Genomic DNA, 27,533 nt, shown 5'->3' with positions numbered 1-27,533 from the left:
TCCTGAACCGGCAGGTGAGTGCTCTCAGTCCCTGCAGCCCTGGGAATCGAGCCAGCATCCATGTTGCCAGGAATCCTCAGGCCTGGACAGTACCCAAGGAGATGCTTTTCTTCCACTTTGACCCCTAGATGATTGGGAAGCTGAAAGCCTGCATCTTCCCATACCCCCTCCCAGACCCCCACTGCCTCCTGCCTGGAGGGTGTGCACACATCTGTCCACTAGAAGCAGCCGTGTGCGGAAGTGGTGCACATCTCCTTCCACCCAGTGGGACCTGCTGTGGGTGAGCCTTAGCTAAAGAGGGTGCAGGCGGATCACGAGAAGCTGGAGAACATGATTCTGGAGAAGAGCAGGTGAGACGCAGAGTCATCAGCTGTGGGCGCCGTGTCCCCTCCCCGCTGCTGCTGCGTGCTTCTTCACTGGCCTTTGTTTTGTACATTCCCACTCCTGTTCTGACAGCATGTGCTGCGTCTCTCTTGGGGTTAAATTGTGTTAATTATTGCTTCATACTTTAAAAGCTAAGAGGCTGATACCTTCAATCTTTATGGAGCAAGATATGAGCTTAGCAGGTGGTTCCGTGAGACGCATGTATTGCTACAGCTGAGGCGCTGTGTTTTGGTGTTGGCTAGGTGCAGCTTGGAAGGAGGAGAGGCCAGTGTGGCCTGCGGAGTCAGTGGAGACGTGGGGTCAGCCTCCCCTGTTGAGATGACCCTCCAGATGCGGGCTACAGAAAGTGGCAGGAGGCTCCAGGTTCCTCCTGGCCAACACGCAGGGCTTGACTGCTACACACCGGAGGCCCACCCATCTTGGCAGCCACGCCTGCCATAGCACCTAATAGATGGGGCCCTCTGTGCTGCTCACGCATGGGCTGTCTGGCTCTTGTTGATGCAGAACGACATCTGAAGTGGAAAAACATGCCCAGATGGTCAGCAGCTCTCAGGTCAGAGTTGCCGGGGCGGGGACCGGGGCCAGGGACACAGTGGACCATGTGCCTGGAGGACCGTGAGAAATATCCCCCGGTGGCTGCAGTTGTGTCTGAGATGCTGCCGCAAGTTCTGAGGATGTTAGGGAAGCTTTGGGCCAGCGGATTTGACCATACAGATGAGATAGGCAGATTCCTTGAAAAACACAGCCACCAAAACTGATACAAGAAAAACAGGAAATCTGGATTGCTCCACGTCTGCTAAAGAAATTGAATTTGAAATGAAAAACCATTCCAAAAAGAAAGCCTCAGCCCCAATGGCTTCTCTGGGGAACTCTGTCAAACACGGATGGAGGAAGGAACAGCAGTCCCACGCAGACCCTAGCAGGTGGTGGAGAAGGGACACTTCCTGAGTGGTTTCATGTGGCCGGCGTAAGAGTGATAGGAACCCCGATGAGGACGTTACCAAAGGAGGTCAGAGCCCACGCGCTGGTCAGCAGAGGCCCCTCAGGTCTGATGATAGAAGGTGTGCATTAGCACTTGAACATCACTTACGGCTGGTAGAGCACTGGCCAAGCGTACGTGAGGCTCTGGGTTCTATCCCCAGCACCACAAAAATTTTAAAATAAATATATTAACAAACACATTTTTAAATGTTTTAATAAATTTATTTTTTATTCATTTATTTTTTTATGTGGTGCTGAGGATTTAACCCAGTGCCTCATACATGCTAGGTAAGCACTCTACCACTGAGCTACAATCCCAGCACTGTGAACAAATACTTTTAAAAATCAATTCATGTCAGGGGATGGGGTTGCAGCTTAGTGGTAGAGCACGCATCTAGCATGTGTGAGGCCCTGGGTTTGATCCTGAGCACCACATAAAATAAATAAAATAAAGGTATTGTGTCCAGCTACTTCTAAAAAATAAGTATTTTTTAAAAAAATCAATTCATGTCATTCGCTGTAGTAACAATGAAGAACCATTTTATCAGATCAGCGAAAGATGATGACCCTGACACCCATTCATGATGAAGACTCAGCAGAGTAGTGTGAGGCATGATAAAGGGCATCTGAAAGACCCCCTAATGAACGCTGTCACGTGAACCTGGAAACAGGAAGCACCTATGCCCATGACCACGCTGCCACATCATGTCAGGTTTCTCTACAGTGAAATGAGAAGCGCGAGGCACAGCACTGGAAGAGAGTGAAGTGGTCAGTCACAGACCTGAGCATGTATGGAGAACCCAGCGTGTCTGTGAAGCCACTGCTGAGATGGAGCTGGGAGTTAGGGAGGTCACAGGCTGCAGGTCATTGTGACAGATGGCATCTCCTATACTGTCAAACTTTAGAGAGTAAAATTGTGAACATGCTATCTATACTTGCATCAAAAATCCCTCAAGTACCTCATAATAAATCTGACTAAGAAGGTTTGAGATGTGTGCATTAAAAACTGTGGAGCTTTGCAGATGTGCATTTCAAAAGCCCTGAGGTACTGTGTCCACAGAGCACGAGACTCAGCACTGTGAAGATGTCTGTCTCACCCAACTTTATCTATAGAGGTAAGAAATACCTACCAGACCCTTATGAGCTGCTTTTTCTTTTTGAGAAATTGAAAAACTGATTATAGAAATTTTATGCAATCAGGATCTTGAAAATGGACAGAGTTGGAGGGTTATACTATGTGATTTTATAGCTTATTTTAAAGCTGAAGTACAGTCTTCCTCTAAGCTAGAAACATATCAGTGTAACAGTCCAGAAACAGACCCATACCTCCCCCACTCACGGATATTCAACCCTAAGGCAAGTTGGATCCACAGGAAGGAAGAATGTCTCTGACACTGTGCCGTAGTAAGTGGGTATCTGTGTCTCTGGAAGAATAAAAGAAGCTCAGGCCACTGTTTCAGGAGCTCTCTCAGCACAGAGCTGTTCCTGGGAGGAGTGGGTAGGGCATGGGGTGGGCAGTGGCCATGCCTGTGCAGTCCATGGCAGTCCTAGGATACCCAGGAGCACTCAGCCCTCCCCCAGGAAGATGGGGGACTGGGGTATGGGTTTGGGAGTCAGGTGTGCCTCTGCATCCAGACCTGCATTCCCGGGGGCTGAAACCGGGAGCTGGGTGCAACAGCACAAGGGAAGCTTGCTGGCATGGCTCGCAGGGCCTTTCCTGTACGAGGACACAGATTCCGTCCACCTCTGCCTCAGAACAGGACTGCTTGTGGCTGCAGGGTCCACACTGCCTGCAGTCCAGGAAGTGTGCTGCTGAGATGGAGCCTGTTGCTGTGGGCCCCGCAGCTGTTCTGAACAGGACGAACCAGAATTATTTTAAAAGCTGTTTCCATGTTAGAGTGTTCCGCCCCCGAGCACTCTGGGGGATGTTCGGGCCCGGGGGACGTGTTGGGGATCGTAGGCAAGAAAGGTTAGTGAACAGGGTGGAGACACCATTAGCAGAGAAGAGCAAGGAGTTGGCTATGAAACTGAGATGGAAAGAGGCTATGGCTGCCGGCCTCGCTGAGCCAGGGCACCTCTGGGAGATCTGCATACGTATAAGGAACAGGTGTCAGAGTGCAGCATGACCCCGTGAACGCCACTGCAGCAGCCATGTCCTCGGCACTCCTTGCCTGGCTGTCCTAACTCTGAGATGAGAGCCGTTATCCTGATTTGTCTCATGGCATCAGTGTGAGCAGAACTAAAGAAAAGCTCTTTCTTCTTCACTGTCATTCTGCACAGAGAGCATGGAACAAGCGGACCCCGACTCGGGACCCAGCTGCAGGCCTCCCTCCCCGCAGCCTCTTTGTGCCTCTGACCTCCGGCTGTTGGTCCGCGCCCAGCCCATGGCAGCAGGACTGCTAACCCTCAGCCTCGAGCCCCTACATGCCCAAGCTTTCGGAGCTGACTGGCCGCTCCTCACAGCCCCTCATCAAAGGCTCCCGTGTATGGGTGTCAGGTGATTCCTAGAGGGTCTCCAGGATTTAGGGGTGGTGCAGAAAACCCATTCAGAACAGTCTTAGGGATTTCTCTTAGTGCACGCTCCCACCCGAGGGGTTCTCTGGCTGGCCTCATGCTGCCCTTGCACACGAGCATGCCACTTAGGGGCACAGGTGTAGGCCTCTGTCACTCACACCTTGTTTCCCAAAAGGGAGAGAAGGACAGTGAATGTGAAACCTCTGTTGGCTTGTGAAGTTGAAATCAACATGTGAAGTAGGTGAATTCCCTGGCAGTGGCCTGCTGAGATGCACAGCTTCCAGGAGAGAAGCCATGTCCAAGGCAGGAGAAGCTCTGCATGGTCTTGCAGATCCTCACTGTGGTGAGAGTCCTTCTTGTTTCCCGCCGGTCAGGCCAGCAGGCTGACGACGGCTGGGGATCATGTGGAGGCCTTGGTGCAGCCCAGCGTACGGCTCAAGGCCCGGGGCATCCAGGACGTGTGTGGCCCTCACTCTGCCCCTGAACTTTCACCAGGGGCAGGTCTTGGCTCCATCTGTGGTGCCTCTGGCTCTGGCAAAGCCAAGCGGCCTTCAAGGGGCTGGTATGGTGCAGCCTGGCCGGGCAGTAGACTCGCCCTGATGCTCATGAGAACGCACGTCCAGGCCTCAGGTCCCTTAGAACACAGAGTGCAGGAGCAGCTATCTTAGATGGAGGCACTGTACTGATTTCCCACAGAAGACTTTGTGCTCACCTGTGGCCTGTGGGTGGCCTGGTCCACTGCAATCAGAGTGCCAGCGGTGCCATCCTGTGCCAGCGCTTTGGTGCCAGGGAGCTCTCGGGGCCTGGGATTTGCCCTATTCAGCTGGACCTGGGGAGTCTGTCTGAGCCAGCGCACCCATGGGTCACTTCTGCTTAGCAGCAGTGCCCTCATCCACAGAAGCATGGGACAGGCTGTGGGACACAGGACACCAGGCAGTTGGCAGAAGGCAGAGGTCCCGGTAGCCTGAGCTGGGGTGCCTGCCCCATTCTGCTAGAGGCAGTGTCTGTGTCAGCCCCCACACCTGCTTGCAGGGTTACAGGGAAGCAAAGCCCCCTGGGCAGAGGGGCCATCACCCTGGCGAGGGCTGAGCCAGAGGAACGAGGTGTCCAGAGCCACACTTGAGTCACAGCTTTCCTTCCCGTACATGAGGCTGGGGCATCCCACGTGCAGCGGGAGATTTGAAGCAGGTCTGGGACACATGGACCTCTGAGAGGAGTGCCTGGATGCCCTCCCTGCTCACAGTGAGGCCACAGCATCTTCTGTCAGCCCGGCACACTTCCCAAGCCAAGAGCAGGAGGGTGGAAGGACAACTGTGGGTCGCTTGGCTCCCTTTGGGTTGGCCCTGCTGTGGGCTGCCTGGGGCTCAAAGCGGGCTTTGTGCCTTTGACACTCACTCTGGAAGGAAGACCCCTGGGGCCCTGGTGTCTGCAGTGCAGGAGGAGGGGATGGGAGGAGCACCATTATCCTCTGCTCCAGCAGGAAGAGTTCAGATTTTTAAGTGTCTCATATCTGCTTAGCATTTGAATGACATTTTAATTATTTTGTTTTTTTCTCCTTTTCCTGGTTTGAATCTCCAAAGAGTCCTGCTCCTAGGTTCTGAAGGGATGGGGGGGCTCCCCAGGCTCATGGTGTCAAAGGTAGTGGCTGTGCTTCCCTGCTGGTGGACACGTTCACCAGAAGCCAGTGGAGCCACCCCCGTGGGTGCAGGTAGGGCCTCCTACAGCAGGCTGGCCCAAGTCCTGGTCAGCCAGACACACCTGACAAGGCAGAGGTGCCCCGTGAACGTGATCCTGGGCATGCCAGGCAGGAGTTCCTTCTGGACACCATCCGCATCCCCGGTGCTTTGTGGTCCAAGCACACCAGTTTCCAAAGACTCCGCTTGACCAGGCAACTCCTCCTATGTGCAAGGCAGTGCCCCAGGACACGGCAGGCAGACTTCCACACTGCACGTGGCTCCCCTGCAGTGTCGAGAGCCGGCCAGGGTCTCTAAGACCTTGGAGACTCTCGGTGCTGACCCAGGAGGTGGCTCCTCCAGCTTCACAGCTGAGAGGTCCTACAGGTGCCAGGGGGTCTGTCCTGCCCAGCTCCCTGCGATCGCTTGTCTCTGTCCCCTAGGTGTTGGGGATACCCACACACTCCTCCAGGGGCCAGACCACAGCTCCACGTGGCCACAGCCCTTCCTGGCACTCCCACTCAGCCGTCCTCTGCACTCCACGTTCCATGCAACCTGCCTGCGCATGGCCCTGCTCCTGGCCAGTCTCCCTGCCTGGATGACTGCAGAAGCTGTGGTCTTTGCCAACCAGAGTAGCTAGGGAACCACTGACTGTGCACTACCCCTGCTGTCCCCATGTTCTTCCCATGTGAGAATTGGTTGTGTTGACTGGGACCCACCCCCCAAATGCTGACTCATGTAGCTGGGATAATGTTCTGCAGGGGTCATTACAGTGTGCCATTGGCTGGTTTGGTAAGCAAGCTTGTCAGCTGAAGGCCTTAGATGGTGGTCCCAGCCCCTTCCCCGAGGTCTGACTGCCCTTCCTTATGGTTAGCTAGCCCCCTGTGCCTTCAGTGACAATCTGGTTGTCTCTCTTGTCTCCCTGCCTGCACACCAGGTCTGGGTTCCCTGGGCACCTCTTGCCTTCCCATCTTGGCCTTTCCCTATCCTCTCTGCTACAGACACACTAGCCCTTACCAAACCTCCTGCCCACTGCCTGGTCAGCTGTACTGCACTCGGTCTTTCCTTGCATGGCAGCCCCCAGCTCTCAGGGCTGCCCCTCTCCTCAGGCCATCCCTGTCAATCCATCCACTTGCAGGCTCGCCTCCTGTGTGAACTGAATGTTAGTATGTCCCCAAATTCATGTGTCCAGTTCTGACCCCTTGTGTGTGGTAATGTTAATACCTTCTAACACCTCTGCAAGGGGAGCCCTCATGAAGGGGATTAGTGTCCTAACAAAAGGATCACCACAGAGACCCTTCATCTTCTTTCCTCCACATGGGGCATAACAAGAGGTTATTGACCATCTGCAAGTGAGCCCTTATCAGAACAAACCATGCTAGTTGACTTTCAGCCTCCAGATTCTGAGAAATAAATCTCTGTTGATAAGCCACCCGCACTTTGTCATAGCAGGCAGAGGCACCTGCTCCAGGCCTTTCTTCTCTGCACCTTTGATGTGCCTGCCCATTCCACCTCTGCTGGGATATGATCATCTTTGTGCCCAGCTAGACCTCACAAGAACTCTGAATGAATGATGGATGGATTGTGGATGGATGATGGTTGGATGGAATGATGATGGATGAGTTAATGGATGATGGGAAGATGGATGTGTAATAGATGACAGATAGATGAGTGAGTGAGTAATGGATGGGCAAATATGTGGAATGATGGATGAGTAGATGGACAATGGGTGGGGGGGTGATGGGTAGATAGACAGATGAATGACCTATAGATGAAAGAATGAGTGTATGGATCAGGAATGAATGATGGGTAAATGGATACTGGATGAGTGGGTGATGGCAGAAGGGTAGATGGTTGAAGGATAGGTGGATGAGTAGGTGTTGGATGATGGGATTGACAAATGAGGGATAGATGATACTTGGATTATGAGTGGATGTTTCAATAGGTGAACGGATGGTGGATAGATGATAGATTCACTGACAATAGGTAGATAGATGATGGATGGGTGGATAAGTGGATATTGAATGTTGATGGATGATGGATGCATGGTTTATATAGATGGTGGCTGGATATGAATGCATGCACAAAGGGTGGGTAGATGATGGATAGGTGGTTGCGTGGATGTTGGATGGGTGGTGGATAGATTATTGGTGGATGAATGATAGATGAACAATGGATATATGGATGATGGGTGAGTGGGTGCTGAATGGGTGAATGGAAGGTGGATAGACAATGGATAGGTGAGTGATGTATTATGAAGCATGGACATTTGGTGTATGGATGATGGACAAGTTGATGAGAAGATGCTGGCTATGTGGATGGATGTGCAAGGGATGGATGCATGAATGATGGTTGATGTATTGATGGATGCGTGAATGAAGGGTGGATGGATGAGTGATGAGTGGTGGATAAATGATGGATGGAAAATGGGTAGGTAGATGGTAGATGATGGGTGGGTGGATGGTGGGAAAATGATGGACAAATGGTGAGTGGATGAGTGGATATTGGATTGCTGGTGGCTAGATAATGGATCATAGATGCATGGGTGATAGTAGATAGATTATGGATAAGTGGGTGAGTAGGTGTTAGATGGGTGATTAGATGGTGGGTGAATGATGTCCGATGGATAAATAATGGATGTGTGGATGATGGATGGATGGATGATGAATGGGTAGATGGTATTTGATAGATGATGGATGGTAGTTACATGATCATGGATGATAGATGCATGCATAATGGGTGGATGAATAGATGGATGGTGGATCAATGGTGGATTCCTCATTTACAGATGGATGATGGGATGATTATGAGTAGTGGATGTTGGAATGGTAGATGAGGGATGGGTGAATGAGTTAGTGTTAGATGATGGAGAGATGATGGAGGAGTAATGGATGAGGAGTGGATGATTGATGGATTGATGGGTGCATGGATGATGAGTGGATGGATGTGTGGATGAATGGATGATCGATGGATGTATGGATGAATGGATGGTGGATGTGGGGATAATGGATGATGGGTGAGTGGGTGTTGCTTGGGTGGTGTTATGGTTTGGATATTAGGTGTCTCCCAAAAGCTCATGTATGAGATGATGCAAGAAGGTTTAGAGGGGAAATGACTGGCTTATGAGAGCCTTAACCCAATCAGTGAATTAATCCCCTGACAGGTAGTAACTGAGTGGTGACTACAGACTGGTAGGGTATGGCTGGAGGAGGTGTGTCCTTGGGGACTGACGCTGCTTGCTGTCTTGCCTCTGCAGGGCCTGATCAAGATTCGTGGTGACCAGTGCTGGCGAGATCTCACTTGCCTGGACTTCCACTACGAGGTGAGCAGCTGGGCCTGTCCTCGAGGGGTGCCAGTCCCCATTCACTGAGGACATCCCTGCTCCCAGATCTCTAGGGTGGATCACGAGGCAGTGTGCAGAGTGTCATGTGCCTGCCAGCTGGTAGACAGGTGTTTGACCTACCCCTGGCTGCAGGTCCAGCTGTCTGGCTTTCCTCACCCTCTGGGGTGGCAGCTCCCCCAGCTGTGCCCTTCCCTGGGTGCATCTCTATCACCCAAGCAGGTGACTGCTGCTCTGTTCGGGTCCCTGGAGGCTGTACCAGGCCTCGGCCCAGGGCTCCGACTCACCCAGCCGTCCCATCCTGCCAGGTCTGGTGCTCGTGTGTGGGTGGGCACGGGGCTAATCAGGGTGCCACAGGAGACCGCGGTGTATCCTGTCCTGCAGGGCTGTCCTCCATGCCTCTGCCCTACTGCCACAGCTCTGAGGCTCACTGCTGGAGCTTTCTGTCAAGCTCGAGCCTGGCCTCCTGAGTACAGGGTGCTGCTGCTCCGGTATGCTGTGCGTCAATCCCGGGGTCCTAGTGTCTGCTGGCTGGGCACATGGACATCAGCATTTGTGCTGGGTTTGATCAGCATGCCTTGAGTTTATTTTTTAAGGCTTCGAGCCCGGTCAGGTCCTCCAGAAGACCTGACCTGCCTTATCAAGGGTCCCGCGAGCACCTCTATCCCAGGGTGGGATGCCAGAGAAGAAATATCTCGGCCTCGCCCATGATGGGGAGCAGGCTGCCTGCTGAATGGCCTCAGTTGGCACCCCTGCCCTGAGGACAAGGCCCAGAGACCTCAACCTGAGCAGTGAAGCCCAGGCTGGCCTGTCCCTCAGGGTCCAGAACCAGCATGGCAGCCTCTCAGCAAGGCTTTCCTACACTCAAGCATGGGCCAGTGGCAGCAGGTGCTGTGGACATGGGGCGTCTGCAGGTCAGGGTTGGCAAACCTGGGAACTGTCGGGATGCCACTGCAGTAGAAGCAGGTACACCAGCCAGGCCCTGCCAGAGAGCCCAGGGCGTGCTGCTGCACCCAGGACATGCACTCCAAAGAACACCTGCATTCTGCAGCCAGGGCTCTTGTCCACTTACCTGGTTGTGCACTCCACTGTACATGTGGGACTCATCTCTGAAACAGCGAGGATCCCCGCCCCTCCCCAGGACCCAATTGGCCAGGATGCATGCGTGGGGGCAGGCTTTCTGTGGGACAGGGTCACGTCCATGGAAGCCCTGTGGTCACTGCTGCACTTAGTGCAGGAGGGTTGGGAGAGAAGACTGAAAATCTGTCAGGGCTGCTTTGAACCTGCCAGAGGCCTGGGGTGAAGGGAGCCCCTTCCCCGCGCAGGTCAGCCATGCTGCTCTGGGGTCCTGCCATGCCAGCCACCAGCTCTCCTGGCCCAGGCTAGGCCCTGTGATGCTGGCTGGCCCAGGGGCTCCAGAAGGACAGCCATGGGTCAGTCCCCTGGGTGAGGACTACTGGGGGCCAGTGCTTGTGCCCTCTGTGTGGCTGTTGGCCTGGGGTGCAGGCTGGGTTCTGACCTGTGCTGTCTGCAGAGGGCGTGTCATGGGCCCAGCCCTGGCTAGGGACTAGACTTGGCACAGAAGCATGCCCTGAGGGCTGGCAGAGGGTGCTTGTCCTGACTAAGACTGGGGAAGGGGTCAGCTGGGCAGCTCAGCTGGCCCTGGGTGTCAAGCAGGCCTAACTGGCCAGGGTCAGGACCAAGAGGCTGGGGTGGGCTCTGAGCACGGACTGCGTCTCAGAGCTCCTTTCCCTCTGGTAGGACCTTGGCTTCCACCTCTTGTCAGTCCAGGTCTCCACACCCATGGCCCACCCTTTAACAGTGTCTAGTTGTAGAGGGGACAGAGCCTCCGTCTCACCTGCGCCCACCACTTCTGGGGCTCATCCTTTGCAGGGTGCGGCCCCACGTGCTCTGCCCTCCCACGCGGACTTGCTGCCTGTACTAGCTGGGTGCAGGCTGGTGCTGAGCTCAGGGTGTGCTTCTGGGTGTCCCGGTCAGCACTCTGTAACATGCAGTCCTGCTGGCTGTAGCCTCCTGGACCACAGGGTGTTGTGCGTGGGGAGCACCTTGGGTCTGTGGCTACAGCCTGTGGCGTCTGCTCTCCCCAGGAATCGGCCACGCGTGAACGGGGCTGCCAAGGCTGTTGCACGGGACGTGGGTGCTTTTTCCTTTCTAAGCATTTTGGGGAGTGTTTGGTTGTGTTCTCTGACTGTGCCACAGCATCTTCAGACCCTCCAGTCCCCTCCTATTGGGCCTCTTTGCCGAGGACCCTGTCGCATCTGTGTTTCACGGTGGAGGTTCCCTCTTGTGTTTCCCATAGTGCTCTCTCCACGGCTGTCCTGGGGACTACATCTGCCACGTGCAGTGGGCCCTCTGCATGACCTGACACCTGCATGGCCTCAGACATGCAGCACTACACACTTGCCATTGGTGTTGGGTGTCACACGATTGCAACTTCACGTGTGGCGAGTTCAGACTTGTGACCATAGTCCCTGAAGCTCGTCTGTCTCTTGACATGGAAAACGGACTGTAGAGTCGTGAGGAGAGCTGCAGGGAGGCTGCGCTTAGACTGGTGACTGCTCCAAGTGGCTCTGTGTACAGCATGGAGACGCAGGTGCACACCCCTCCTCCACCCTGCAGAAACCAGGGGCTGGTGAGCAGCTTTTACACCTGCCAGCACGTTGGCTGCTTGCAGTCTGTCTTCCCGTAGGGTCAGGTCGTGGGGTGTGGGCCAAGGTCCTGTGTCCACGTCTCACTGCCAGTGTCTGCTGCACCGTGCACTGCAATCTTGAGGGCAGGGGCTGCAGCCTATGATCCTGGGGACTCCGGGGTTTGCTGGACCTGGCCAGGAGGCTTGGCTCCATGCTGTGTCAAGTGGGACTGCTCTTTGGGAGGTGGTGGCTCAGTGGGGCCCCATGCCCTGTCTGCCCCGCCTCATGCTGACTGGCCTCCTCCAGACCTCCTGGTGGGCCTTGTGCTGGGAAGTCCCAGAGTGCCCCTCGCCCTGCGGTTTTCCATAGAGGTGAGTCCTGCAGGCAGCCGGAGCTCTAGTGGAGGGGACAGACGCTTGCTCCCCTTAGTGGGTCCCTCGAGCTGGTGGGGCTTGGTGGCTGCCGTGTGGGAAGCAGCACCGAGAGCAGCTCGCATCAAGGCGCCTGCGCTTCCCTGGCGTTTCTGCATCCAGGCCCCATCTGCATGGCTCCGTTCTCCTTCCCTGCGTCTCTACTGCCTTGGGAGGCGCGCAGTGGCCGGGCAGCTCCCGCTCAGGCGAGCACTGTGGAGGCACCCCCAGAGCGGCCTCCCTGGCTGTCCACCCCTCCAGGGCCGGGTTCTGATCCCAGTAGTATCACCATGTTGGGCCTCAAGTGGTGCCCCTGATCTGCTCCTGGAACACAGCCACCCCTGCAGTTTGTCCCAAGGTCTCACTTTTTGGTCAGCATGAGCCACCTCCACATGCCCACAACACGTCGGCACCACGGTGCCAGGGAAGAGGTCAGTCACCCCAAAGCAGGCGAGAGCTTGGGCTTCGGGCATAGCCCTGCCTTCAACACGCAGACGCCGACTTCCTGCAAAGGCCTCATACCAGGCCCTGGGCTGGCATAGGGACCGGCTTCCCGGGATTGGTGGTGGTGCCCGGCAAGCAGTACTCACCACGTCAGTGTGTGCGCCTGAGATGAGGCATGGCGTCGCCATCACACTAAATCCCCAAGCGCACTCCGTGGTGGCTGAAGTAGGAAAATGGGGACCAACCATCTGTTCTTTCCCTGCGGGGATGGGCCCTCCAGCTCCCTGGGCTCATGGTTTTCTCCTTAAGATTGTCTCCTTGAGGGCAGATCTGCAACGCAGGACCTGAAGCCTGGGCTGTGCTGTGCACGTCTTGCACCTGGGGATGGCGCCGCGCCTCACCCGGTCGCAAGTGGGCGGCTCTGGCTCCCGGCGCCGGCTCCCACCGCCTGCCTGGGTGCCACTTCAAGGCTGCCAGCTCCTCCACAGCTCACAACCAAGCTTCAGTGCAGACAGTGAGGCTTCTGCCCCACGAGGGGTCAGCAGTTGGGGCATTGAGCAGGCCCTCTGTCCGGAGGACCAGAGGCCATGCTCCGTGGAGCCAGCCAGGCTGGGAGGGGTGCATCCTGGAAAACAGACCTCCTTGCCAGGACCGTCGTGGCCAACACTGGCAACATCTCCCTCCCAGACGCAGCCAGGCCAGGGCCACTGGCCGTGGTCAACCTGTACCTGGTGTTTTATTCCATCTCCATTCCCCTCTGAACCTGCAGGGGCCTGGCCTTCCCCAGTCCAGAGCCCCTGCCCCAGCCCCCTGTAGAGTAGCTGTTCTGCCCCACTCACTTGTCCTCCCTACCCCATCTCGCTGGGATTTCCAGTGATCTGTGGAATCCAGAGTCTGTGTCACTGTCCCCATGCTCAGGCAGGTGCTATCCCATTCCACCCTCATGTCACTCCTTAAAGGTTCTGTCCACTTGGGACACAACCCCTCAAATCCCCTTCTCCCGTGTGGTGGGGTCAGACGCCATAATCCCTGGTCTCTACCACAGCTGCAGAGTGAGCACGTGGGTCCAGGTGGAGCCCTGGTTGGGACGCCCAGTGCTGGTGCAGGAACCCACAGCCAAGGGTTCTGTCCCCAGTGTAGGGCCGTGGGTCACACTGCACAGACCAGGTTGCTTATTTCTGTGGGAAGCATCTTGGAGATGGGCGCCCACCCTCTGGGTGCACCTGCAGAGGGCTGGAGGGCACCCATCTCTCCCCATGGCATGGTTAGGGGAAGAGTCCGCTCTTCTCCCATCTAGCCAGCTGTGGACTTCAACTCAGGTTGGGCAAGTAGCAGGTGCTGCCCACTGGGAGGGCAAACACAGAGCCCAGGAAGTGGGGACAGCCATGGAGGCACTGTGGCCCAAACTGGCAGGGGCTCCTCACACTGAGGCTGGGGTGGCAGGAGCCAGGCCTGATGGGTGTCACTGTTTTAATGTTCTGTGGCCAAGGCCACACCCAGGGGAATGGCACCCAAGAAGACATGGGCATGCTCTTCCGGTCAGTTTTGTTCCTTCTCTGTGTGGATGGCACCCATTGTCTCCTGCTTGCTCAGAGTCACCTGATGTGTGTCGAGGGGCCCCACGCTCTGCACTCCAGCTGCTCCTTGTGCAGCCCCCCAGAGGCCACCTGCCTTCTGCCTGTGGCAGGCAGTGAGCCTCCCCAGGCCCCCTTGTGTCCTTCATTTGGGCATACTGGTTCAAAGGAGCTCTTGCAACTAAGAAGTGCATTTTCTGTATTTAGATAGTGACAGTTTTAAAGCAGAGAAGGAGTGTGCTCTGCCTCTCAGGCTGGCCAGGTCAGCTCTGTGTGCAGGGCTGGGGGCGTGCCATCCTAGAGCCCCACCACCTGGATCCACTCGCAGCTCAGTGGCTCACAGGCCTCCTTGTCCCTGCAGACCCAGCCAGTGCCCAGCCCCCTGGCCTACTTCCTGCACAGGACGCCCTGGTGGGTGCACCGCTTTGAGGCCCTCAGCAACCACTTCCTAGAGCTCCTGGTACCCTTCTTCCTGTTCCTCGGGCGACGGATGTGCATCCTCCATGGCGTGCTTCAGATCCTGTTCCAGGTGAGTGGCCCCCTGTCCCCTGCACTGGTGCCCTACACAGCTCCTCCCAAGGGGGGACCTGGGGGGTAGAGAGGGACAGGCACACTGGACATGGCATTCCCCATGTTGTCAGGTTTAGCCCTAAAGTTTTTCCTTAAGTTCTAGAAGTTTCCTTTCACATGCACTGTCTGCACCAGGACTGGGATTCCTGGAGCTGGTCCCCTGACATCAGGTGGGTGCCCAGCCCACCCTCTGCCCTCCCAGGCTCCCCGGCAAGGTGCATGACCCCTTCAACCTCCTGGCACCCACACCACCTCTGGACAGGTCTCCTGCAGACGTGTCCACAGAGATTCCACAGAGAGCTGCGCGGCCGTGGGCACAGTGGGTCTCCCTCTGTGCGTTGGTGTGCGTGGGGGTCCAGGCCCCTCCCACCTCTGCCCGCAGGCTGCGGTGGGCCTTGGTGCCTCGTCTCCCATGAGACGAGCTCTGGAGGACGCTGTGGTGTGAGGGGCAGTGTGTTTGGCTCTCAGGGAACTGCCCCTGGCCAGAGCAGCATCCCCTCCCACCACTGGCCAGCAGGAGCCCAGGTGGCACATGCTTCGTGGGTCCTTGTGTCACCATGCTGGGGCAAGAGCAGCTCCTTGTAGTGGGTTGAGTTCCTTGAGGGCCAGCAGTGTCCAGGGAACCAACTGGGGAGGGCTGTCCCAGCCAATAGTACACATCTGTCTGCAGAGCCTGGGGTGACCTTGTGGTCAGTGCGTCCTTGGGCTTAGTATAAGCTCACCTTAGATTTCAGGTGGCTTCCACCCAGGTTCTTCCTCCATCACTCGGGCTTGGGACTTACTGTCGGCCCCGGGCAGCCACGGCTGCCCCAGGACCCTGCCCTGGGCCTGGCCTGCTTCCCTCCTGGTGTGCGGGGCCACATGTCGTCTGTGGGTTGTGAGGCTGCCTGCATCGCGGGCCATGCTCTGCTCAGCCTGGAGTCTGGTTTGGCTGACGACGAGGGGCCGGCTTGTCCCCAAGTCTGCCCAGGTGCTGAGGTGCAGCCCGAGTCACGCATGCTTGAGCACGTTCCTGGGTCTGTGGACTTGGTGTGGCTTCCATCCCAGCCTGGCCACGTGTGTCTGCTGTCCACTCAACTGTCCGTGGTCCCCCCAGCCTGGTGGGCAGTGCCACAGGGTGCTTTACACACACTGGACATGCAGAGATGTTCCCTCCTTGAGGCAGCTTCAGGGTTGGTATTATCCTGGGAATAAGGCTGTTTTCAAATTTACTGCCCCCAAAGAAGCCCATAACGCTCTCAGCTCCCGAGTCTGGACCTACGGCCTCTTTTCCCCTCATCCCCTATTCTCTGGGGAGCAGGTCATGTTTAACCAGAGCTGGCCAGAGGCCCTGCACAGTGCCTGGCTCGAACACTCACCCTGTCCCTGGAGTCGCCTGCTCTCAGTGTCCCTCAGCCGCTTCACATTGCTCTTAAGACCTCTCTTGGAGCAGTTTTGGGTTCATGGAAAGCCGCAGAGACTGCAGAGGCTCCCTATGCACCCCCCAGCCCCCACATTAGCTCAGACTCAGCGCCCACTCAGGGCCGCCCTTGCTGTGCTCTGTGGGCTTAGACAAACACAAGGTGACGTGCCTCTCAGAGGGCACAGTGCCCTGAGACCTGCATTCTGTCCGTTGTCTTCCACCACTCCAACCTGCATCTTTTCCTGTCCCCATATTTGCCTTTTCCAAAAGTTCGTGGGGCTGGATCACATAAGGTGCCGCCCTGCCAGGCTGCCAATCTGGTGGGCCCTAAGGTCCCTGAGTGGGGAGAGGCCCCTCCACAAGGGCTCTGGTGGTACTTTAGAAGTCCTGGTCCAAGCGCTCGCCTCCTTTCCAGGCCTGCAGGTCCAGGTGCATCCCTGGCAGATGCAGACAGGAAACTGCTGGGCCAGTCCTGGGTGCCTCTGTGGCCTCTGCTCCCTCCCATGGCTCACCGTGCACCTCTAAAGCAGCCAGAGTGCACTGCGGCCCGGGCAGTGTGCAAGTGGCCTTCCCATGTCTCTAGGGCCACAGTGAGGTCACAAGGCAGGCTCCTCCCAGGAAGCAAGTGGGCATAGGCAGGCTGGACACCAGCCTTCTGGGATTCCCCCAAGCAAGGGATGGGACCCCTGGCCTGAGGGATCTGCTGTACAGTCGGAGCAGGAGAAGTTGAAACTGGGCAAGTTCCGCCACCCGCCCTCAAGGAGGCAGAGACTCAGAGGAAGCCAGGGCTCTCAAGTGCCATCCTAGCTGGAGGAAATGGCCTCCTGTAGCCGCGGACAAGCAGAGGAGGCTGCTTCCTCCCAGCTACCATCCCAGACCAGGCCAACCCCAGAAGGCATGAGGTGGAGTGGGTGCTTCCCAGGGCATCCCTCCCACGACACCCCAAAGGGCTCAGCTTGAAGTCAGGCCCACCACCAGCCCTGGACCCTCCCCATGTAGGAGGGGGCTCGGGACTCTGAACAGCCCTCCTGTCACAACCACAGTCCCTGCGTCCCGGGCCCTACCTGTCCACGGGAGGACACCCAGCACCCAGCAGCTCTGGGACCCTGGTCAGCCCAGGAAGCTGGTAGAGAAACTGCAGATTGGGCAAGTGTGGGGCTGGGCTACTTGGGCCCAGGGGTTTGGTGACATCATAAACAGAGAAGAATAAGAATTATTTTTGAACTTGGAACCAGGAAAATTAGTTCTCCCAACGGATCCAGGGAGAGCCTTGAATCCACAGTTCCTAAGCTGCAGTCATAGCCACAAAGCCAACGAAACCCTGCTCCCCTGCACGAAGCCCTCGTCACGCCCACATATATGGCCTCAGAGCTCCCACTCCTCACTAGGACTAGGCCGAGACCAAAGTCCAGGAGCGTGGGGCAGGGCCATGGGGAGCTGCCCTGGTCCACTCCCACCAACACAGCACAACTATCGGCCGTTGGGGTGGCACCAGAGCTATCCTGAAGAGGACATGCCTTGGCCCCAGCAGCCTGGATGCCACACCCATGGGCTGGTGGTCACTAGCACTGTCCTCATGAGCTTGTCGTCCTCCTGCTGGACCTACCAGCATGGCATTGGCAGCTCTCCACATTTTCCTCTGGTCAGTCCTGGTCACCTCCTATTACTCTAGCAGGGCCTCAGCCCTACACCACTTCCTCCCAGCAGCCTTGTCCTGAGCAGGGTACCAGCTATTCTCCCCATCTCGGGCTTGGTCAGTGCTGAGCTGTGTCCATCCACAGCTGGACTTCCATGGGGAGGGCTTTGGAAGTGCAGAACGTGAAGGAACCTGCAAGCAGAGCAGGGACAGGCCCCGGGAGCTGGGTGATGGAGACCTCAGCCATGGGCTGGGCAGACTGCTGGCGGGACCCAGGAAGCCCTGAGCACACCTCAGCAGCCACTGCCCCAGGCTCCAGGCTGGATGCTGGCAACATTGCACCTCAGGGTTGGCACATGGCCCTTGGGCCTGATCCAGGCCAGCTCTTCTGGCATCAGCAGAAGCTGCCTCTGCTGTATCCACTGCAGGATGAGAACCCGGGGCTTGCCCCCTCTGCTGGGGCAGATGCCATCCCAGAGGGTGGCCCTTGGCTACACTCCTCTAGGCCAAGGAAGCTGCCTTCTTTTGAAGCCCAAGAAAGGCCAGAGGCTCCAGGGAGCTCTGAGGGGATGGCCGTCCTGAGCAGGGGTCAGGTGATCAGCACTGCCAGCACGAGGGCTGGGCTGGCTTTCCACGTTTCCCACCCAGCTGCCACCACCCTCGCTGGGCTTGCTGCCCCCTGTGTGGGCTCCACATCCACCTTTAGGCAGTTCTGCACCATAGGGTGGCCTAGTACAGGGCACGGTGGCACACTCCTATACAGGGCTAAGCAGGAGGGTCACAAGTTCTAGGCCAGCCTGGGCAACTTAGCAAGACCGTGTCTCAAAAAGGTTGGGGACCTAGCTCAGTGGCAGCATGCCCCTAGGCTCAACCCCAACACCAAAGGACAAGAAGGGCCTGGAGCTGACAGCCGGGGTGCACTCTAACTCTGTTCCTTGGGGCGTCCTTCTTGCTGAGCAAGGAAGATGTGGGCAGCTGCAGGGGATGGGCACAGAGGGCAGCGGCGAGTCCTGGAGGCCCTGCCTGACGCTAGCCCAGCCCTTCCCCACAGGTGGTCCTCATCCTCAGTGGGAACCTGAGCTTCCTGAACTGGCTGACTATCGTGCCCAGCCTCAGCTGCTTTGACGACGCCTCTCTGGGATTCCTGTTTCCCTCAGGGCCAGCTGGCCTGAAGGACAGAGCCCTGAAACTGCAGGACGAAGAAGCCCAAGGGGCCCAGTCCCGGCCAAGACACGTAGGTAGGACGCAACAAGGACAACTGCATGCTGGACAGCCACAGGGCTCCCACACCTCAGAAGGGCAGGGGAGGGCAGTTGGGAAGGCCCCTACTGTATCCCAGGAGCTGGGACAGCCAGACCCCTACAAGGGATTGTGGATAGGAGGCCAGCTGAGGTGTCCCCGGTTCTCCTTGAGCCTGGAGGGCAGCAACCAGGTCTCAGGGGCACAAGCCAAGGGGACACTGCTGCTCCTTGCTAGGCTTGGGAGCCGGCTGACAAGACCTGCCTTCCCTCTGCAGGCTGTGCTGTGCGCCGCGTGGTCAACCTCTCGCTGGGCGTCCTCCTGGCCTGGCTCAGTGTTCCTGTGGTCCTCAACCTGCTGAGCGCCAAGCAGGTCATGAACACCACCTTCGGCTCACTCAGGATCGTCAACAGCTATGGGGCCTTTGGCAGGTACCGCTGGCCCCATACTGGCCCCTCCACTCTGGGCCCAGGCTGGTGGGAGTTGGAGTCCCCAGCACCTCAGGTGGATGGAGAGCCCATACCCCACATGGCACAGAAATGCTGCAGACCCACGGGCCCTGCCTCTGCCTTCCCACAGCATCACCAAGGAGCGGACAGAGGTGATCCTGCAGGGCACAGCGAGTCCCAACGCCAGTGCCCCTGATGCTGTGTGGGAGGACTATGAATTCAAGTGCAAGCCCGGTGATCCCTGGAGGCGGCCATGCCTGATCACCCCCTACCACTACCGCCTGGACTGGCTCATGTGGTTTGCGGCCTTCCAGGTGAGGGAGTGCTGCCCCACCTCTCCCTCCCTCCCAGGTATGCCCTGGGTGCTTGCAACAGACCACTGTTCTGGCTTTGCTGTGGGGTACCAGTGTTGACAGTGACATAGGCCCAGGGCCCTTGGCCCTCCTCCTGCTGAGCCTTCCCAGTGCCATCCTAGCTGGAGGAAATGGCCTCAGCAGGATAAGGCTAGGGGGCAGGTGGCTGGGAGGGGGCAGAAGTATACACAGACAAGTGACCCTCAGGCCAGCAGGCAGCCCACATGCAATAGACCCTTAGTGACAGTGCTAAGAATGGCTGGAGAGGTGGAGGCACAGCCTGCACCCCAGACTCACGAGCACCATCCCTGCAGACCTACGAGCACAATGAGTGGATTCTGCAGCTGGCCGGCAAGCTGCTGGTCAACGACGCCCAGGCCCTGTCCTTGCTCGCCTCCAACCCCTTTGAGGGCAGGCCACCGCCCAGGTAAGCCCCTCCTGGCCTTGCCTGGGCTTGACCTCACGGGCCTCAGGCCATCTGGGAAAAAAAAAACCTGCCCGCAGGGCCTCTGGCCCACACCAGCCCTGTGCCCAAAGGGACCTGTCTGGCTCCCGCTCCAGCAGAGGTCTGCACAGTGACACGGTGGCAGCCCAGGAGCTATCCTCTTAGGGTAAGGGATTCACTGGAGCCATGGATGGCCGCCAAGCCCAGCTTTCCAGAGACCCCGCAGCCTCCCACACTGGGGTCTGAGTGGGAGCTGTGATGTGTGTGGAGCCAGGGAGCAGCCAGGGACGAGGGACAGCGCAGTCCCAGCTGGCCGTCCATTCTGACAGAAGATGCTCCTGTTTCCCCTCAAGAAGCCTCAGGGCAGCTGCACCGTGGAGCTGCCCACAGCTGGCCAGGCAGCAGGAGGGCCTACAGAGGCGGCAGCAGCTGCGCCGTCTGGCAGCCCAAGCAGGGGGCCCCTGGCCAACTGAGGCTTCTGGAAGCCCTCCCCGCACTGCCCAGCAGACCTGGACCAGCACAAGCCCCCAAGGCCATCGGTCCCCTGGTTTGCCTGTGGCCAGGCCTCTCTGGTCCAGGAGCTGTGTCCCTCCAGACTTGAGGCAGGTTTCTCTGGCCCTCTGGCCAGGCTCCCACCTGGGCTTATGCCATCCCAGCAAGGCTGTGCAAGGCCACTGAGCTGTCGCAGCCCGTGTGCCGAAGGCCTGAAAACCAGAGGCGGTGGTGGTCTCCAGTGGAGGCTGGGCACCTGGAGGTGCCAGACCCAGCCTGTCCCTGCTGTGCGTTGGCAGCGGGCTCACTTCTAGGGGAACATTGAACATGGCTACAGAGCATGCGCCCCACTGCCTGATCCTCCTGACGAGGGAGTGGACACTTCCCTGTTCCCAAGGACAGCTGAAAGCTCTGGATGCTGCAGACACAAACGGTGGCCCTGAAGCAGGGAGGGTGGCAGGCCCCCAGCCACAGCCCTGAGGCAGAGGCTCCTGGGTTTTCTTTCTGCCTCAATAAAGATGCGCAACTCAGAGCTGCCTGCCAGCCAACAGCCAGAAGGTGCAAGGAAAGCTGCCTCCGTCCCCAGGGCAAGGAGCAGCCATCAGGCAAGACAATCACAGAATGACACCACTGCAGAGCAGTTGCCCTGCCCCAGGACCATGTGGGCCTGGCTGCATTCTGAACATGGAGCCCCTGCCCACGAGCTGTCAGAGGCTGCCCAGCAATGGGGGACACACCCCAGTGGGCAGTGAGACCATGTGGGCCCCTCCCAGAATGTAGGAGGTGACTCCTAGTAGAGCCAGGGGCCTGGTGCCGGGCACATGACCACTGCCTCCCAGTGTGACCTGAGGCTTGGCCCCTCCAGCAGATCCAGAGCAGGAGGTAAGGGAGATCAGGGACCTCGTGGCATCCACAGGAGAGCCAGCAAGATGTCGACTGGAGATGTGCCCTTCTGCAGACAAGAGGTCTGGGCAGCTGCCGTGCAGGTCCTTCAACCACTCACAACACACATGGTCCAGCGGTCTCTGGGGAGGAGAGTCAGGACCACTGTGCAGACTCCACTGCGGGTCTCAATGCCTCCCGCTGCAGAGACATGCCTGCCATGCCTGGAGAGCACGTCGCTGCCACATGGCGGAGTCCAGTGTGGGGAAGGGTGTCAAGGAGCTGTAGTTGCAGTCCAGAGCACCAACAGCCTGAAGGACAGTGCAGACCAGGAGGACCGTCGCCTGCACAGAGCACGCACACCAGAGCCGAGGGACCACAGCCGCAGCAGGGGTGACCTCAGTGGATGGCACGCCAAGGAGGGGAGTCACCACAGCCACCAGCGCTGCCAGTAGCCGGCTGGGTCAGGGCATGGCACCCACAGGGCTCGCCAGGCATGGGGCTCACCAGATCTTGGCCCCATGCCGACTCGTGCCTTTCCACATGGCCCCTGCGAAGCTCCTACGGCTCCAGGGCCAAATGCCAAGAGGAGGACAGAGAGCACACAGCTGCCAGCCTGCCCCACCTTCCTAGAGCCACACCCCTTCTCAGGGACACTGAGATCATCATCGCTGTGCAGGCCAAAGCACAGAGGAGCCCCCTTCCCCGGGACATAGCGTGTCCGCCATCCTGTGGCCCAGGGCACAACACGGGCCCTGAGCCACTAGAGGCTCAGGGTGGGGCCTCCCTCTGTGCAGGCTCTGTGCATGGGCGGCCTGGGCGGGCAGGCATAGGGGCCACTGGGGGACTGACCTGCTGTTCCTGTCCCCACAGGTGGATCCGAGCAGAGCACTGGCGGTACAAGTTCAGCCTTCCTGGGGGCAAGCACGCCGCAGAGGGCAAGTGGTGGGTGCGCAGGAGGCTCGGCCCCTACTTCCCCGCAGTCCGCCTCGAGGACCTGGAGGGCTACTTCAGGGAGCAGGACTAGCCTCTCCAGGCAAAGCCACAATAAAGGCCCACGGACAGGCACTGCTGTGTGATTCCCTGGTGCCCATTGCCCCTTTCCAGGAGGGTGACCCCTGATCTCCCACAGGGCAGCCTGGCACCAGGCCTCCAAGTACTGCACCTGCCCATCCTCTTGCCCTCACAGGGGACAGCTGCCCAAGCTCAGGAGCAGCCCCGCCCAGGGAACCGTGCCCACACAGGAGGGGACTAGGCCTGCAGCCCACCTAGATGGGCCCACCTCTATTATCTCAAACTCATCACAGTCTACACCTGTACCCCACATCCTCCCCACGTGGTCAGCCTTTGAGGTGTGGACAGAGCCACCGTCCTCCACATGTGGCTGTGTCCCCAGCCTCGTATTAGTGACCTGCAGAGGCCACAGGGATGGCGGCACCATGCCTGGGGGTGTGCTGGGATGCCATGCTCCCTCCTGGCTGAGTGGGGTGGGTCGCAAGGCACCTGGAGGAGCCTGTCCCACCCCACCCTCTACCCACAGTGCCACGGCCAGCCATTCTGCAAAGCCTTCCAGGGACAAGGTGGCTCCACAACAGGCCAGCCAAGCTGGGCACAGTCGGAGGAGCCCCCTGTGTGGAGCCCCTCAGCCTGCCTAGTCAGCCTAGAAAGGAACAGAGGGTCAGTGCTCTGGCTCCTGGGGAAATAGGCGCCTTGTGTCTATGGGGACAGATGGGCCTTGGAGCAGGGAGCCTGGAGCCAGCCAGTCTGCCCTCAGCAACCTCAGGGCTGACTGGCTGCCCCAACCCCGGGACCCTTCCTGGGGCCCTGTGAGGGGTCTCCGCAGGACAGCAGTGACTAGAACTGTCAGGGACTCTCCTCTGGAGAGGCAAGCCCTGGGGGGAAGCCTGCGGCCACCGCCCCACAGTCCTAGCTGGAAGGCAGGGTCCGAGACAACCAGCAAGAGCCACGGCAGGCCTGGGGGAGGCACCCTCCAGCCTGACAGCCCCCCCCCAAGGGAAGGCCAGGGAGGGCCAGGCAGGAGCAGCTCACCATCCCAGACAGCCGCCCGCTCTTGATCGTCTGTCAGCTGTCTGTGTGTCTGCCAGCCACGTGGAACCATAGGACGAAGACACCAGCCAGGCCTCCTAGGGTGCAGCAGGGCTCAGGGTCAGCTGGCAGTGTCCCCCTGGGCTCTGACTCCAGGTGCCCAGCCCTGTTCAGGGAGACCCCCACCCCAGGGTGTGGTCACTCTAGACATCTGCTCACCTGGGGACACTCCAGGGGCCTGAGGTCCTGATGGTGACCGCAGTCGCCTCTCCCTCACCAGCCCTACTCCCTGAGGAGCCGGCACATTTGTGTCTGCCCTCAGCTCCCTGTGGCACTGTCCACGCAGGGCAGAGTGCCTGGCTGTACTCAGTCTGCAGTGGTCAGTGTGGGTTTTGGGGCACTGACAACAGGAGCCAGTGTGGGGTGGGTGGTGCTTGTGAGTGGGAGCCGGAGACCTGGGACTGTCACCCACTGAACTGAGGAAGCAGCTAGAGGAGCTGGGTGCCCGGGAACTAGCCCAGCCAGGATGAGCAGTAAAGACTGGGCGTCCCAAGAGGCACACAGATGGGAGAGTGGCCTGAGGCTCCACCAGGCCTGTCCAGGGTCCAGTGGCCTCGTCTACGGCAATGGAGCCCCAATTCTCAGGCTCTTGTGACTGCAAATAACGAGGAATAAAGCTAGAGCCCTCACAGTCTGATTTCAAACTCTGCAACAAAGCTGCAGTAGCCAAAACTGGCGCTGGCACAGGTCAGCAGCCTAGAAAAACTCTGACAGCTGTTGACAAGGGTGCTGAGGTCCCAGTTTGAAGAATGTGTGGGCCCTTCACACCATGTGCAGAAGTTAAACAGGAGAAATCCCGAAGGAGAACCAACTGCAGACACAAATGGTAAAGCCCAGGGACACCCTAGGACATGGGACAGGTCACCAAACTCACCAGGACTGCATCTCAGAGTGGTGTCCAGAGCACGCAGACACCACCACAGGAGACAAAAGCCCAGCAAGGACCAGGAGGAGGACATGCACGGAGCCTCCTGTGAAGCAGATGCAAATCCCAGTGTGTACCTGGAGAGCACTGGCCATCCTTGGCCACAAGGGGAGCACAGATGGAGCCCTGAGGACAGAGGGTGGACCTGCTGCCTCTACGGTCCCCTGGGACAAAGCTGGGCCCTGCTGTCACACTTCCAGCCATGGGCCCGGGAAGACTGAGGACAACATTCCCAACATCATTCATGACAGCCAGAGGCCTATCAATCTACTGATGGGCAGACTTCAGCCACAGGAGGACCCTGGAAACGAGGTTCTGGAAGGGGCCAGGTGCAGAAGTGCCCATGTGACTGCCTGTGGCCACGTCCTAGGAGCAGTTCAGCAGCAGGTTGGGTGGCCCGAAGAGGCAGGGGCCACAGGAGAACGGAATGCAGTGTCAAGTTCAAGATGGCCGACTTTGCAGTTATGTCTGTTTTACATCCGGATTCTAGAACACAGTCCCTGAGTGTTCCGAGAGCCTGGACCTGGCCAGGGACTGGAGACACTGTACAGCACATCAACTGCAGTGGCCAATGCAGGGCCACTGGCCCCCTTCTGGGTCTGGGGAGGACACAGGAGCCAATGGGGCTGGAGACTTACCTTCGCCGTCTGCCACCCAGTGGCTGGGCTGTCCGCATGTATCAGGCGTTGGCCAGAAGTTGGGGGGGGGAGTCGCTGGGCCTTGCAGGGGTGGGGTGCCACGTCCAGGTCAGGTAAGGCAGCAGGGGCCACCTGGTAGCCTACAAACATGTACCTCAGTGATGCCCGCCCCTCAGCACCTGCTGCTGCCTGCTCAGCCCTCACCCTGCCAGTCATCTCCAGGCCTGGGCAAGGCAGGCTGCTTCCTCCCTGCAGGCACGCAGCCGGCCCCGCCTAGGCTGGCACTGGGTCTGGACCAGGCAACTCGCTACTCTAGGGCTCTGCCCAAACCCCGGTGCAGACGGTGGCCAGACCACGCCAGATGAGGTCAGCCCTGGAACCTAGTGGTCTCAGCCCACAACCTGCCTTGACTTGCTGGGCACGGCTGGGCCCTCACTTGCCAAGGGTTTCCTAGTGTCGGTGTGCAACTGAGGGACAGCAGAGCCCTTCTCCCAGCACCTGCCATGCCTCATCTTCTCCCTGACCTGGAGGCCATCCCTGCAGGCCTCAAGTAGCTGCACAGCCTTATCTGCAACCACGCAGCAGAGCTGGACACGGCCCAAGTGGAGAAGGGGAACACTGTGGGCAACTTGCCTCCCATATGAGCCCACGTCCTAGGTCAGGGGAAGACCCAGGGAAGATGTGGCTGTCATGGCGACCCTGGACACAAAATCTCAGAAGTCCCAGGAGGAGGAAGATGGGAGACTCTTCCAGGGGAGCTCTGGACAGCTCAAAGTGTTGGGCACCACCCACCTGCAGAAGCTAGGTAGTGACTCCCACAGCCGCACAGGCACTGTCCAGGGCCTCCCCAGGAGCGAGCACAGCCTGGGGGCATCTGCCAGGGAGAACAGGAGCCAGGGGTTCTCCCACACGTGGCTGGCGGCACACCATGGCAGCATCTGATGTCAACACTGGCTCAGCACAGTCCTTCCATTAGAAGGGGTCCCCAGGAAGGATGGGGCTGGGGAACACACCAGCAGGGGTGTACGTTTGTCAGAAGCCACTGTGGTATAAAATAGGTGGGTTTCGTTTATGTCACTTACACCTAGCTCTGGACAGGCCCAAGGTGCCATGGTCCTGATCCCTTCTGTGCAGGCTCCGGCCTCCTGGGTACCTGTGCGCACAGCCACTCCTGGATAAAGTCACTGGAAAGGAGAGACACTGCCACACCCCAGGAGGACCAACAAAGCTGCCAGCCCAGTCAGAGGCCTGGTGTGCAGGCAGCAAGTTAAGGCCACAACTGCTCACAGGATCAGGCACAGAGACAGCTCCCCTGCACTCTTCCAGGACAGCTGTACCAGCCTTACGCTGCCACAGAGTACCCCACAGAAAACTTGGCCTCCCTCCGGTAGGGCTGCAAGCCAGGGCCATGCCTGGGGGCCACCGGACTCTGGCCATGCTGATGTCTGCTGTGGACATCGTCTGGGCTCAGACTTTGCATGTGTTCCCATCACAGTAACCCATGTCACTCAGAGCCTGCTGTGTTGGGCATGGGGAGCCTTGCACTGGACATGTGGGAAGGGAGAGGGGCCCTGGGCGAACATACCCTCCACACTGCCCTGCCACCCAGCCTGTGCCATGCCCTGGTAACTCCGCTGTCCTTGGCTGCATTTTCCTAAAGTCAGCTCTGAGCTCAAGTGGCACAGGCAAGGCCCAAGGCAGCCTTGTGCCTTGAGCGCAGCCTCACCTGCCAGGCCAGCCAGGGAGGCTGCCACCAAGTGGACGGGCCAAGTGGGACCACACTATACCCCCCAGGTGGCAGGCAACACCCACTTGTCCTCAGGGAAGGTCAGGCCCCTCGCCTGGCTCCAGCAGGCTGCACCTGGGCCCCAGCACTGGTGCCAGCCCTTCAGCTGTGCCCTCCATGGTAGGCACATTAGCATCTCAATGGCCTGGATTGATAGCCAGGGAGCAGCTGCCTGGGCACAGGAGAAGGGAGCAGCCTTGCTCCTTGGGGTGGGCTGGGCTCCGTCAAGTGGCTTCCTCTCCCCACATGGCCCCACTCACAACTGGATGGAAGAACACCAAGCTCTACCAGCAGTAGCCAGGGCCTCTGTGTCCCTCAACGTCCGCCCCGGGGCAGCCACGCAGCTGTAGGGCTGGGCAGCCAGGCTCCGTTCCTGCCTTTGCTGTGAGCAGAGGTGGGGCCAGGCCCAGGCCCATCAGTACCTGCCCAGCCCAGGAGGCACAGGCTCTCCACCAGCCCCTGGGGAAGCCCCTGGTCCCCACAGCTTGGCCCTTCCTGCAACTGTCTGCCCCATCACTGGAGCATCAGCTCCACCTGAGGATCGGCCGTATCCCCAGATGATGCCACTGCAGTGGGCTGGGTAGTGTCCCCAAATTCAGATCCACCCTGGACCTCAGGATGTGACATTTGGGAAGAGGG

General features: G+C 58.5%; 1 protein-coding gene across 1 annotated transcript in view; it reads left to right on the top strand.

The window, feature by feature from the left end:
* The window catches only part of Lmf1 (lipase maturation factor 1), a 64,584-nt gene extending 38,461 nt beyond the window's left edge, over window positions 1-26,123 (top strand). The window contains 7 exon segments of the mRNA XM_058578624.1: window positions 8,809-8,874; window positions 14,333-14,500; window positions 18,631-18,817; window positions 19,096-19,249; window positions 19,398-19,501; window positions 19,935-20,047; window positions 22,313-26,123. Of these exon segments, the coding sequence (XP_058434607.1) occupies window positions 8,809-8,874; window positions 14,333-14,500; window positions 18,631-18,817; window positions 19,096-19,249; window positions 19,398-19,501; window positions 19,935-20,047; window positions 22,313-22,561 (1,041 nt within the window). The 3' untranslated portion in view covers window positions 22,562-26,123.
* The last annotated feature ends 1,410 nt before the right edge of the window (window positions 26,124-27,533 follow it).

This window comes from Marmota monax, unplaced genomic scaffold (assembly GCF_021218885.2).
Source record: "Marmota monax isolate L192 unplaced genomic scaffold, Marmota_monax_Labrador192_F-V1.1 WCK01_AAM20220418_F8-fsc00035, whole genome shotgun sequence".
Lineage (NCBI taxonomy): Eukaryota > Metazoa > Chordata > Mammalia > Rodentia > Sciuridae > Marmota > Marmota monax.
This window is presented reverse-complemented; position numbering and strand designations above follow the sequence as displayed.